This window comes from Pelophylax lessonae (genome assembly GCF_965119305.1).
Source record: "Pelophylax lessonae genome assembly, chromosome: 6".
In the NCBI taxonomy this organism is placed as follows: Eukaryota; Metazoa; Chordata; class Amphibia; order Anura; family Ranidae; genus Pelophylax; species Pelophylax lessonae.
The window spans coordinates 240,421,043-240,434,170 of record NC_138773.1 but is presented as its reverse complement, the minus strand read 5'-3'; the positions used below and the strand labels follow the sequence as shown (position 1 = coordinate 240,434,170).

The 13,128-nt window shown below is 36.5% G+C and overlaps 1 protein-coding gene across 1 annotated transcript in view; it reads right to left on the bottom strand.

Moving 5' to 3' along the window:
- The window catches only part of LOC309558726 (titin-like), a 320,308-nt gene that overhangs the window by 78,432 nt on the left and 228,748 nt on the right, over positions 1 to 13,128 (bottom strand). The window contains exons 200-220 of the mRNA XM_082261775.1: positions 12,474 to 12,773; positions 12,076 to 12,372; positions 11,682 to 11,966; positions 11,276 to 11,569; positions 10,852 to 11,151; positions 10,290 to 10,598; positions 10,013 to 10,203; positions 8,924 to 9,353; positions 7,743 to 8,051; positions 6,235 to 6,383; positions 5,116 to 5,148; positions 4,862 to 4,991; positions 4,462 to 4,761; positions 3,977 to 4,294; positions 3,575 to 3,871; positions 3,000 to 3,299; positions 1,988 to 2,302; positions 1,731 to 1,879; positions 959 to 1,109; positions 547 to 828; positions 45 to 347 (exon numbers count right to left, since the gene is read on the bottom strand). Of these exons, the coding sequence (XP_082117901.1) occupies positions 45 to 347; positions 547 to 828; positions 959 to 1,109; positions 1,731 to 1,879; positions 1,988 to 2,302; positions 3,000 to 3,299; positions 3,575 to 3,871; positions 3,977 to 4,294; positions 4,462 to 4,761; positions 4,862 to 4,991; positions 5,116 to 5,148; positions 6,235 to 6,383; positions 7,743 to 8,051; positions 8,924 to 9,353; positions 10,013 to 10,203; positions 10,290 to 10,598; positions 10,852 to 11,151; positions 11,276 to 11,569; positions 11,682 to 11,966; positions 12,076 to 12,372; positions 12,474 to 12,773 (5,442 nt within the window). The remainder of the gene's footprint in view (positions 1 to 44; positions 348 to 546; positions 829 to 958; positions 1,110 to 1,730; positions 1,880 to 1,987; positions 2,303 to 2,999; positions 3,300 to 3,574; positions 3,872 to 3,976; positions 4,295 to 4,461; positions 4,762 to 4,861; positions 4,992 to 5,115; positions 5,149 to 6,234; positions 6,384 to 7,742; positions 8,052 to 8,923; positions 9,354 to 10,012; positions 10,204 to 10,289; positions 10,599 to 10,851; positions 11,152 to 11,275; positions 11,570 to 11,681; positions 11,967 to 12,075; positions 12,373 to 12,473; positions 12,774 to 13,128) is intronic.

Genomic DNA, 13,128 nt, shown 5'->3' with positions numbered 1-13,128 from the left:
ATATATATATATATATATATATATATATGGCCTTGCTAACTTACATATTGGTTCTTTTATAACAATTTCTCGTGGTGTCTCAACAAATGGACCCATGCCAATAATATTTTCTGGTGCAATACGGAAGAAGTAAGCCACGCCTTCTATAAGTCCTTGCACTACTGCATTTTGCCTTGTTACAGTGCATGTCACAGGAGTCCATCCTCTGCGATCTACTTCCCGTTTCTCAATGATATAATTAGTTATTGCTGAGCCACCGTCATCCTCAGGAGAGAACCATGTCAGCTTACAAGAGTCATTTGTTAGATTTTCAGTCTGGAATGGCTGGCTTACTGGTCCAGGAACATCTGCAAATGATGAAAGAAGTTCAATGATATATTTCACTTCACTTTATTGAAATATTTCTCCAGTAAATGTAGATACATTTCTAAAAAGTTATATCATATAAACAAAAACAAAAATGTTTAGGTGTGATATTATAATGCTGTTTACTATAAATAATGTACAAATTGTAACACAAACATAACTTTTTTAACTACTGCTTACCTAATACATCAACAATGATGGTCTTTCTTCTTTCACCACCAGCATTCTTGGCAACTAGAGTATACATGCCTTGGTGACTCCTCAGGCATTTTTTAATGACCAAAGATGAACTGATAGCTGTTGTTTCAATAGTAGCCTCTGGGGGCAAAGGTCTTTCATCTCTGTTCCATGAGATTTCTGGAGCTGGCTTTCCAGAAACATAAGCTATGATTCGGATTACTCCACCAGCATGGACAACAATTCTGTCTTTTACATTGGCATCCAACTGAATGTCAGGTAGAACTGTAGACATGAAAGAGAAGCAGTTTACTGGTAATTTCACTAAGGGGCTGATATTACATATTGATTATAGTTTTAAAAAGTATAGTAATTAAAAATACATATAGGTACTGTAGGCCTGTAAGTTAGGTACCTGTTCTGTCTTTGGCTTCAATAACATCTGTGACATCACCTGGTTCCCCAACACCAGCAGCATTAACAGCTCTTACTCTGAACCTATAGAAGCTTCCTTCTTTTAGTCCAGGTACAACAAACTTGGTTCCTCTGATTTCTTTATCTTTGGCCTAGAAAAATGTAAATGTCAGGTAATTGAGATAATGATGTGAGTGATCTCTAAAGAACACAAAACAAGAAATACCCTCATGCAGCCACACATGGCCATATATTGCCATAGTTATATTTTAAAGTGGTTTTAAAGTCACAAGGTTTTTCACCCTAATGCATTACCTGCATTAAGATGAAAAAAACCTTTCACTACCTGTTTGCTTCACCCCCCCCCCCTAATACTTACCTGTTTCAATACAGCCCTGTGCCTATCCGTAGCAGCACTGCTCTCTCCCTTCCTGGTCTCGCAGGGCAAATTGATAGCAATGAGAGCCATTTCCTCCTGCTGCTGTCAATCAATTCTAGTGAGGAACGAACAGGGGGTGGGGCAAAGCCACCCTGGGTGTGTCTATGTACACAAAAAGCCTTCACGTCTGCCCCCACAGCGACTAGCTTGCTATAGAAACAGACACAGAGGAGGCGGAGCAGAGAGTGCCAGCGGGGGACCCCGGAAGAGGGGAGGCCACTCTGTGCAATACCAGTGCACCGAACAGGTAAGTATAAACCTCTTTTTTCCTTTTAGGTAGGTCTTTAGAACCACTTAAATTTGTTTCATTTTTTTTAATGCTGTCTTTACCAACCTTTTCCCACTCCTCCTTTCCTTCTTCCTTGTACTCCACAAAATATCCTGTAACTGGAGATCCACCGTCTTTAGAGGGTGGAACCCATTCTAGATCAGCAGTAGACTTTGTCCAATCAGTAACTTTTGGAATTGGTGGTCCGGGTGGAGCTATAAAAAATATACACGTACACATGTATGAATATATATATCATTTTTTTTTTTTGTTTTGGAAAAACAAACAATAGTTAGATATCTGCCAAGGCTGAATGCACTCACAAATTGGGTCTCTTGCAGTTGCAGGATCAGATGGCAGGCTTGGAGGTCCAACTCCAGCTGCATTCATAGCCAGCACACGATATTGATAATCACATCCTTCAATGAGTCCTGTAACTTTGTAAGAAACACCCAATGTCATAATCTTGATTGGATCACGATTTACTCTCTTCCATCTCTTTCCTGTAGTCTCTTTAAGTTCCAGCCAGTAGCCTGTCACAGGTGAGCCACCATCATATTCAGGCTCTTCCCAGTTGACAGTCATAGAATCTCGTGTAACACTGCTGACTGATGGCTTTTCACATTGTCCTGGAACAGCTATAAATACACAGAATAAGTATGTTATGGAAACATAATTATCACATGTAGATATGTAAGGGTTAACAGCATTTTTGTCAGATTCAGGATTACTTTTTTTAAATGCTAAGGGAGTTCCTATTCCCATTGAAGTCTGGCTTTAGAGGAAACAAAGCTGGGTAGAAGAAGAGGACAGCAGCAGCTAGCTGCATGTGCTCTATATGTAGCATGTGCAATTGATCATTGACTGAATAATGCATTCAGCCATTATAATTCCAAATTCACTCATTGTAAATGAATTATTGTTTCATTGAGTGTGTAGATGAATATTACTTTGTGGTATACTTAAAGGATATAGATAGATTTGGTTTGACTGCATGTTACATAGTTTGTAAGACTGAATAAAGACAAAGGCCCATCCAGTTCAACCTACTGTATGTATGTGTGTGTGTGTGTGTGTTAATATGTGTACATGTCACTACAGATTCTCAATAGTTACATATTTATTAAGCACGTACCATTTATAACTGTGTAATTGGCATTTTTAATATTTTAAATTCAGTAAAAAATCTCTTTTTTACATGTTTTATGAGTGTAAACACTTAATTTATTTGAAGACCACTGTAGTCCATAGGACAAATATTTCTCTAACCATGATTGGTATTGTTTTTATTAAAATACATTTTTGCATAAAATGCCCAAATAATAATACACTTACAATACAGGTTTCTTGCGATTTCAGGCTCGCTGTCAAGTGGAAGACCAACACCATACTTGTTCTGTGCCATAATACGGAACACATATTCATGACCCTCAACAAGTTTTGGTATTGTGTAGATGCATTCCTTAGCTTCTTTAGTTACAGGGGACCAAAGTTTACGATTTGCTTCTCTCTTTTCAATAACATAATTTGTAATCTTAGATCCTCCATCATCTTTTGGTGGAAGCCAAGCCAACGTCATGTTTTCTGCTGTTATTGCTTCAAATTTGATTGGTCCTTCTGGTGGTCCAGGACGTCCTGTTAGAAGCAGGAAAAAAGAGTGTTTGAAATTAATTTTTTTAAACCCTAAGAACTGGATTTAGTAAAAAGGTTAAATGAGCATATTTGTCAACAATTTTTTTTAGAAACCCAATTTAATTAGTTTATAGTAAAACGTTGAAAACATATTTCTGGTTGGTTGCCGAAGCATACAGGGCATCACACATTTTGAATTAGCATTAAATAAATAGTCAACTATTAAAATTTGTGCCAAAAAAAAAATACTAATAAAAAACATAAATGTCTGTAATTACCAAGTACATTCAATCGCATTTCCTTGGAATCAGCACCCAGATTGTTCTCAGCTGTCAGAGTGTATAAGGCTGTATCTTTTCTACGAGACTGATGAATTACCAATGTGCAGTCATGTTCGCCAACAACTTTGTTAACATGCTGGTCATACTGCACTGGTAGTTTGTCATCTGGCTTGTTTGGAGGTGCTTTATACCACTTCAGTGTGGGGAATGGGCAACCCTTAATCTTGGCCAGAATGTTGATATCTGTTCCTTCTTCAACTTCCAAAAATTCTTTAAGCTCAATTGAAGGAGGACCTATTTAAGGAGAATGGAACAAAAGCAATAAATATATAAAAAATTGCATAAAAATTTGTCTAATAACATAGCAGATTATTTTTTTTTTTTTTTTTTTTTACATACATGTCTGGTCTTTCACAGCTACTGGGCCAACAGTTGAAGATGGTTTGCTTTGTCCAGCCTCATTCACAGCTCTGACACGGAACTCATATTCTCCACCCTCCTTTAGGTCTTCAACAATGAATTGTGTTTCTTCCACATCCCGTTTGTTACATTGCTTCCAGGTTTCTTTGCCTTCTCCACTCGGATCCCAAACTAAGCGTTCAATGATATAATGGGTTACAGGTGCCCCACCATCATTCTTTGGTGGTCTCCAGGTTAGTGCCACGGAATTCTTCGTCACAAGGCCAACCTTTAGACTAGTTGGTGGTTCAGGTGGATCTATAGAACAAAAACATAAACTACTGTCAAGTTTAATAAAAACAAAAAACAAAGTACTGTCAAGTTTAAACAATGCCAGCATTGCTATCATTTTAGAGACACAAAATATTTAACTCAATGAGCAATGTTATAATATAAAACCATACATAGCTTTAATTTATACTTACGGATAGGATCTCTTGCTCTTGTTCTCTGGATAGTTGAAATTGGAGGTCCAGTGCCAAATCTATTTTCAGCTGTTACCCTGAAGAAATATTCCTGACCATCAATGAGGTCAGGTACAGTAAATGAAGTGCCTGCACAGTCAGTAGTAACCCTGCCCCATGATTTTCCTTCCACTGTCCTCTTTTCAATGATGTAGTTCTTAATTCTGTCTCCACCATCATTATCTGGGGCTTTCCATGTGAGTTTAGCAGTAGATCTATTGACATCACCAACTTTTAGATCCTTTGGAGGTCCAGGAGCATCTGTAATGTAAAGTATTTATTAAATTTCCCATATCTTTTACGTACTGCCCTAAGGCAAGATAAAGGAGAACTGAACATTCACTCAATCTATAAATCTTACCGAGAACATTGACCCGGACATTGACAGTTTTCTGCCCAGCTTTGTTCTTGGCAGTGATGCTGTATTTTCCAGAGTGTCCTCTTTTACATTCAGGAATGATAATAATTGAAGTAGTGTCAGTTGCTTCAACCTGAAGAAAAAATCAGAATAATTTTTTTCTTTCTTAGTTTTAATATTTATACTGTATACCTTTAGATAGCACATGAAAAAACACTAGAGACAATAAGTAATAAATAAAAAAATTAACTACATACTTGTGAATCAACTGGAATATTGTGGACTTGATCCTGTTTGGGAAAAAGGATATAAACTGAGTTCAGGCATGTATATGCAAAGAACAGTGACCACATACAGTACTTGTAGGCGGAGACATGATAATTGATAATCTGTTGCAGTAGTAATTTGACTGATATTTTTAGTGTGGTAATAGAAAGTTGAATCTCATGATGACTCCTTTTCTCTTAAACTCTAGTGGTGAGATGTCCACATCAGAATTCCTTTATGGCAACTATGATAGTGTTTTGCTCAGATGAATTATCCATAATGTAGAATAAACAAATGGTCAAGGAGAGGGCACAGTGGGGCCTTCATCCTGACCTTTTGCTAAGTTAAAACATGAACTATTGAGGGAAAGCTTAACTGTTGTTGTCTTGTCAAAAACAAAGCAGATTCATTCATTTTCTAGAGCCAACTCAAAACAGAACTATCACTTTGGAATATAGCCTTGTAGCCTTTAAATCTGTCCATTGTATGTTATCTTTTTTTTAATTCTTCTTTGAAAAACCCAACTTGTATACAGTATTTACAAGTAATATCTGTGATAATAAAAAATATTTACTGGAAATCATTTACTATGTTTATGATAATGGTGAATATATCCAAACACATAGGTCTATTTATAAATGTTTTCAAACAGGGTTCACGTAAGATTCACACACTTTTCTAATTGGATTCAATTGGAAAAATGCTGAACCTGGGTGAAAGTTGTATGTATCTCTTGTGAAAACATTTATAAATGGGCCTTATAGCATCTGTCCAAAGATTCACCACAAACATCTACATTAGATGCACTGTATGGATATTTTTTCACTTTGTATATCTCTGAATTATTTTTTTACCATTATTAAAAAATACTTTATTTTCAATAAAAGTTTTTCCAATATTATATACTGAACTGCCTACTTGTTATAATGTATTTGTTACACGTAGAAGAAAGAATTAAGGTGGAAGTTACATGTAGAAGAAGGAATTAAGGTGGAAGAAGGGGGAATGACACTGTAAAAATGGGTAAAAGGAAACAGTGGCATGTTAGCAAAGAAATAAAGTAATTTATAAGAAAATCAATTTCTGGAGCTCATTGTGCCTCATTTTACCTTTATTTCTTTCTGTGCTACTCCGTCAAACTCCCAGGATGTTTTAGGTACAGGTCGGCCTCTGATGATGGCAGAAATTTTGATTTGGCTGCCAGCACGACAGTTCAGATAGTCTTGTGCCTTCAGATCAATTGAGATATCTGGCTCCTCTGTAAAGGGGTAAATAAAACTCATGTTTAAAACTTAAATGTTTAAAATGTACACTTCTGCAGTCCAATCAATATAATACCTAGGTAATATTTGTTACATGTTACTATTCATGTAGCATAACTTAAAAAAAAATAATAAAAAAAAATATATATATATACACACACATTTAAAGTTGCTACTTACCAGTTTACTCAATTTACAACTCTACTTGGCTTTCCCCTTCTATGTAATTTTAAGGATGGGGCTGGGGAGTTATGTTTACCAGAACTAATCATGTCTGTTTTGTGCTGGCAAATATTATTAGTTGTAAACTAGATGTCTGTTCTAATAATAGGTTAAAGATCTCAAGGCTTGGGTGGTATGTTCATGCATAAAAATAAACTGTCCCCACACTAGTGTTATTTTCGTAGACAAAAATATTTTCATTGATGAAATTTTCCCCTATTTTATTCAAACAGAATATGACTAAAACAATTCAGATGACTAAATGGCATTTTAGTGAAAAGACCAAGACTTAAACTATATCGAAATTTGAAGTCAAAATTAACACTGCACGACCACAGAAGAATAAGTAGGCTTTTATTATTTATTTTTTTCCTAATATTTATTGTTGGTAATAAATTCATGTAATATGTGCAATGGCATTACAGCCAATAGAGTTTGCAGCTTTTTTCTTTTTTTTTCTTTTTTTAAAATTGCACTTCTGTTTGTCAAAAAGTAATATTTTTGTTTGTTCATGAAACTTGGATTATTTATAAAGGCGTTATATTTCACAATAGCTAAATCTGTGTATGTAGTGCATGTTCAAACCTTAATACCATAAATAATATTACGGAGGTATTAGATTTTTACTTCAGGAGTATATAATGAGTTTGGCAATTCTAGAGAAATGCTTAAATAATGCATTACAATTTAACTAAACCCATTCGATTTTAGTTGACTAAAATTTACTGGAGATTTTAGTTGACTAAAAAAACACTAAAACTAAAACAGTTCAGAGGACCACAATATGACTAAAACTAAAATGGTGTTTTAATCAAAAGATTATGACTAAAACGAAATCAAAATTTGATGTCAAAATTAACACTATCCTACACCTGTCCCCAACTGCACAGTGCAAGTTATTCTGAACAATTTCAGGGTGCCTATAGAGTCTCATGTACAAACTTTCTCCAATGAAACAACAAAAAATGTAAGAAATATTTTGTTGTTATTATTATTGTTAAGTATTCTGTGTAAACGGCAACACGCAGCAAACATATTGTGGGGGGTTTCTCCAATTGGACTGTAAATAAGGAAATACACTTTTGGTTAACAATATGAAACAAAATAAGGCTCATTCATTATATTTGTTGTACCTTGTATTTCTTTCACAGGTATTTCTCCAGTTGCAAGGCTAGGCTCAGATTCACCAGCAGCATTAACCGCCTTAACTCTAAATCTGTATTTCCTGAGTTCTTGAAGGTCGGGGACCACACATTCACAATTGGGAAAGAGTTTGTCAGGTTCATTGACCTTCTTCCATTCTGTGCTACCTTCTTCCTGCATTTCAACCAAGTAGCCCTTGATTGGGCTGCCACCATCTTTTTCTGGTTTCTTCCAGGCAAGAGACACACTGTTCTTGGTTTTGTCTTTCACATCTGGGCAAGAGGGAGCACCTGGAGCAACTGTAACCGAAAACACAATATATTTTTTTTTACAAATATGTTTTGAATTTTGAATTTACTTGTTGTAATGTTTTGTAAACATTTTTATTACAGTATACTTGAAAGGTATTTAAAATCAGCCCTATTATTAAGGGCTGGTTCACACAACTTGCAGAGGAAAATGTTCAGTTTTCCTCTGCAGTCTGGTGTCTGTTCTGGGCAGGCTTTGGAGAATGGTGCCTTGTGCAAGGCACTGTTTTCCCCTATTTATTTTTCATTTATAGAAATGCCACAATGCAACATTTCATTCATTTATATGCACCACAGCTTAGCAGTATTTAAGAGTATTAAAATTGATTTCTAAGAAAATATTATTTTTTTTTTATTTAACTGGGGACATTCAATCCAGTAGTATAAATGATTTATGTTTCTAACTTTTATTTACTGGAGCCTGAACAGAAAAATATAGTGGTTCCAAAGTAAGTTTACCAGATTTTATAAGCATTGCAGCAGAAGTCTTAAACTGCAGAGTTTTTTTTTCCCATGAAAACCATGGGCCTACTGGAATTTTGATCACTTTGTATTACTACGTATAAGAGATCTAAAAAAACTGGATTTCAGTTTTTTTTGTTAATTTCTTCTTAAACATGCATAATCTTAACTATTATAGTCTCTTTGGCATCTTCTACTTATATATTTGAATTCTGAAAGTAAACGGTGTAAAAGTCATAGTGCATTGGTAATGCCGTTAACCTAATTAGTTAAATTAACTTCTTTTATTTTTTCAAAAGCATTCGTTCAACAGTAATTAAACAGAAATTTTATGTAGTGGTCTAAAAACAAGTTTACAAATGTATGTGTTAAAGTTTTAGAAATTTTCAACTCATACTTACAGATTGGATCAGCAGCCAGGGCAGGATCGGATGGCTCACTTGGGGGGCCCACTCCAGCAGCATTGACAGCCATGACCCTGAATTGGTATTCCACACCTTCAATCAAGCGTAGTACATTGAATTCTAGACCTTTCACAGCAGGTTTAGTGACTGGCGCTCTGTTTACACGTCCCCAATATACTCCTCCAACTTCTCTCTTCTCCAGCCAATAGCCAGTGATTGGAGAGCCACCATTGTCCAGAGGAGGTTCCCAGGATACCAACATAGAGGATCTAGTGTAGTCAGACACTTTAGGTTTCTTTGGAGCTCCAGGAAGGCCAAATGGATCCTTTATTACCACCTTGTCAGACAGGCAGTCATCACTGTTACCGTATTTGTTAACTGCTCTAACACGGAATTGATATTCTCCATCAGTTGTGAGCTTCCAGATCTGAAATAAATAATTTGGGCATTTATTAGCTTTGCTCAGATATTACATAGAGTCCTGTAGTACACTATTTACTAATACACACACACACATATATATATATATATATATATATATATATATATATATATATATACAGTACTGTGCAAGTTTTAGGGTTTTAGGCAGGTGTGAAGAAATACTGTAAGTAAGAATGCTTTTAAATATATATATATGTATATATATATACACACATACAGTATATAGTTTATATTTAGCAATTTACAAAATGTACAAAATATTTGGTGTCACTACCCTTTGGCTTTAAACCAGCATCAATTCTTACGCTTGTACACTTTGTACGCTTACACAAAGTCAGGGATTTTGAAGGATTAGTGCCAGGTATATGATTAACCAATTATACCATGTGTGTGCTAATTATCATTTTCATATGTAGGTTGAACTAGTAAGACTTCCTCAATTTAAACAATGTAGATTAATTTTAGGCAGCAAAAACATGCTAACAACTAATTGGTATATGCAAGCAGCATCTGGCTATATAGTTATTATCAAAAATATAGAAATAATCAATAAAATAAATTAAAATAAGGACTGCTTATTACCATGGATATATACCAAAAGGATAGTGATGACCAATCTGTTGTCATAAATTATCAACTTACGCCATATCTTCTGTCAACTACAATGTTGGAAACCTCTTCCCATTCTGACTTCTTCTTGCTTGCATCTCGCTTATCTATTATATAGTTGGTAATTTCACTTCCGCCATTATCCAATGGCGCATCCCAAATCAAGTAGCAGGATTCAGCTTTGATGTCAGTCACTTGCAAGTTTCTTGGTGGTGAAGGACGGTCTAGTTAAAAAAAGCAATTAAAAAAAAGTTTTATAAAAGAAAAACAAATTCAATTTTGTTTTCAGAAACTGAAAAAATATATTTACCAAAGACCTCCACATTGACAGAACGGTTTGCAGCTCCAAGGCGGTTTGAAGCTGTAATTATGTAGGTTCCTTTATCACTCCTCTGGGCATTGGGAATGCTAACTTCTGATTTAGCTTCAGTTCTGGAAAGTTCTTGTTTTGCAATCTTCATGGATGGTGGTACTTTTTCAATAACTACTTCATTTTTGGACCATTCAATCTTTGGCATTGGAAGACCAGTGATTTCCGCTGGGATGTTGACAGGTTCTCCTGCCTTAACTTTAATGGTGTCACCTCTGACAGCCAAACGAAGAGTAACTGTAGGGGCAACTGTGAAGGAAAGATTTTAATTACCTTTAAGATTATTTTAATATATCAATATATAAATCAATTTGCAAAGCATGTGAATATGTAACGTGCACATTATTCATCACAACAATTCATATAATTCATGGATTTTGATTGATTGGATTTGTGACCTTTGTGATTATCCACAGATCAGACAGACCGGCAAAGATAATGAACATAATAACAAACTCCTACTTTGGCTGTCACTAACTACAACTCAAATTGTAGAATATACCTTCATCGTCTTGAATAACCACATTGAGAGGCAGAGAAGGTTCACTTTCACCAATATCGTTGACAGCTTTGGCCCGAAATTCATACATGTTCAGTTCTGCGAGGTTCTCTACTAAGAAGGAAGTCTCTGGAACCAGTCTTTTATTGCATCTTTCATACTCTGTAGCATCATGTAGTCGTTTCTCAATAATATAGCCTATAATTGGGCTGCCACCGTCATTACGAGGAGGTTTCCAGTCCAGTGTGATTGACGACTTTGTTCTTTCAGTGTAGGTGAATCTTTCTGGTGAACCAGGAGGACCTACAATAACAAAATACGCATGAGGCACTGTTCAAATACAAAACAGAGTCAATCTAACTTTCACATAGTTGCTATTGGTAAATTTACAACCGTTGTAATAAAAAAAAATCCTATTCTATTTTACCTTGTGGATCAACAGCAAGAATTGGCCCCAATACAACAGGTGGACCACAGCCAAACTTGTTTTTACAAATGACACGGAACATATACTCTTGTCCTTCTAGAAGGCCTGTGATGTCACACTTTGATCTTTCTGTATCAATTGGCTGTCTCCATATGTTCATTTTGGCATCCCTCCTTTCAATTATGAAGCCTGTGATGTCACTGCCACCATCATCAATAGGATCAGACCAGTTAAGTAATGCCATCTTTCTATTAACCACTACAGGTTTTAGCTCAGTTACTGGTCCAGGCACATCTGGAAAACAAGAACATTGTAAGCAATGTATTTTTGTGTTAGCTTTTCATTTCCAGCAAAAATAAGAGGATTCAAGGTATTAGAGTTGTGTTCTTGAAACTGAATTTCTTACCAAATATTTCAACTCTTGTTGCAGCAGATTTGGTACCACTTTCATTACTGGCAGTGATAATGTATCTTCCATGGTCTTTTCTTTCTGCACTTGCAATTGTAAGTACAGACGAGTTGCCCTCATTAATTATTTCGGCTTTCTCTTTGTTCAGTTCTCCATCTTCTACTGTCCATTCAATTTTAGGTGCAGGGCGTCCAAAGACAGTGGCAGGGATCTTTAGAGGCTGGCCAGCCAGAATCTGGATACCTTCTCTTACTGAAAGGTCCAATTCAACAACCGGAGGTTCTAAAGTTAATTAGAAAAAAATGTGGTTAAATGTCCCCTGAGCATGGAATACAGAAAATATTGCAGAATCACCATCATATATCATTTACAGGAAATAACAAAAACGTACCTTGTGGTTCTAGCACCGTAATGGGTTCAGTTACACCTGGAGGCCCTTCTCCGGCTGCATTTACAGCGCTTACACGGACTTTGTAATCTGCTCCCTCTCTAATACCTTTAACAGTGTATTTGCGGAGTTTAATTGGCCTGTCTGTGCAGCGTGACCATTCATTGGTGCCCATAAGTTGTTTGTCAACAAAGTAGCCAGTAATCTCTCCACCACCATTATAAAGAGGAGGATCCCATTCTAACTCAATAGCAGATGAACTTGTGTCCAAAACTCTTGGAGCTGGAGGTCCTGGCAGCACTATTAAAAAAAAAGAAAAAAAAAAAAAAGAAAATATAAAGGAATACAGTACTACTTATAGCCAAAAACATATTTTTGATTTTGTGCAGTATGTCACTCACATATTGGATCTTGTGCAGTCTTTGGATCAGATGGTACACTGAACTTTCCAACGCCACCTGCATTTTCTGCACATACTCTAAATATGTATGTAAGACCCTCCAGAAGGCCATCAGCTCGGGTTTCAAGAGCATTGATCAAGTTTCTGTTAACACGAGCCCAGTGAGTGCTGTTAATTTCACGTTTCTCAATCCAGTAACCCAAAATTGGACTTCCATTGTCTTTGGGCTCCTTCCATCTGACCAGCATACTGTTGGCTGTAACATCATCAATTTCAGGCTTTTCTGGTGCTTCTGGTGGAGCTGTGGATAAATGTAAGTTTTTAGCCCATTTTGTTTTCTTGGTGAAAGCATATTTCAGTTTTATATCAATTTTAACCGGTTGCCGACCGCCGCACGACTATATACTGCGGCGGTCAGCCCCGGCCAGGCAGAGTGACGTATCGGTACGTCACTCGCCTGTCACTGACTTGCGAGCCTATCGCGGGCGGGCGCGCGCCCGCCGAGGTGCGCGCCCGCCGCGGCTCGTTCACAGACAAGTCAGTGCGTGTGACCGGCGGACTCGATGTCCGCCAGTCACACTGCGATCGCTCCTGTGAAGGGAGAAAGACAGAGCAGCTTGTGTAAACAAGCTGCCTGTCAGTTCTCCCTGTGTAAA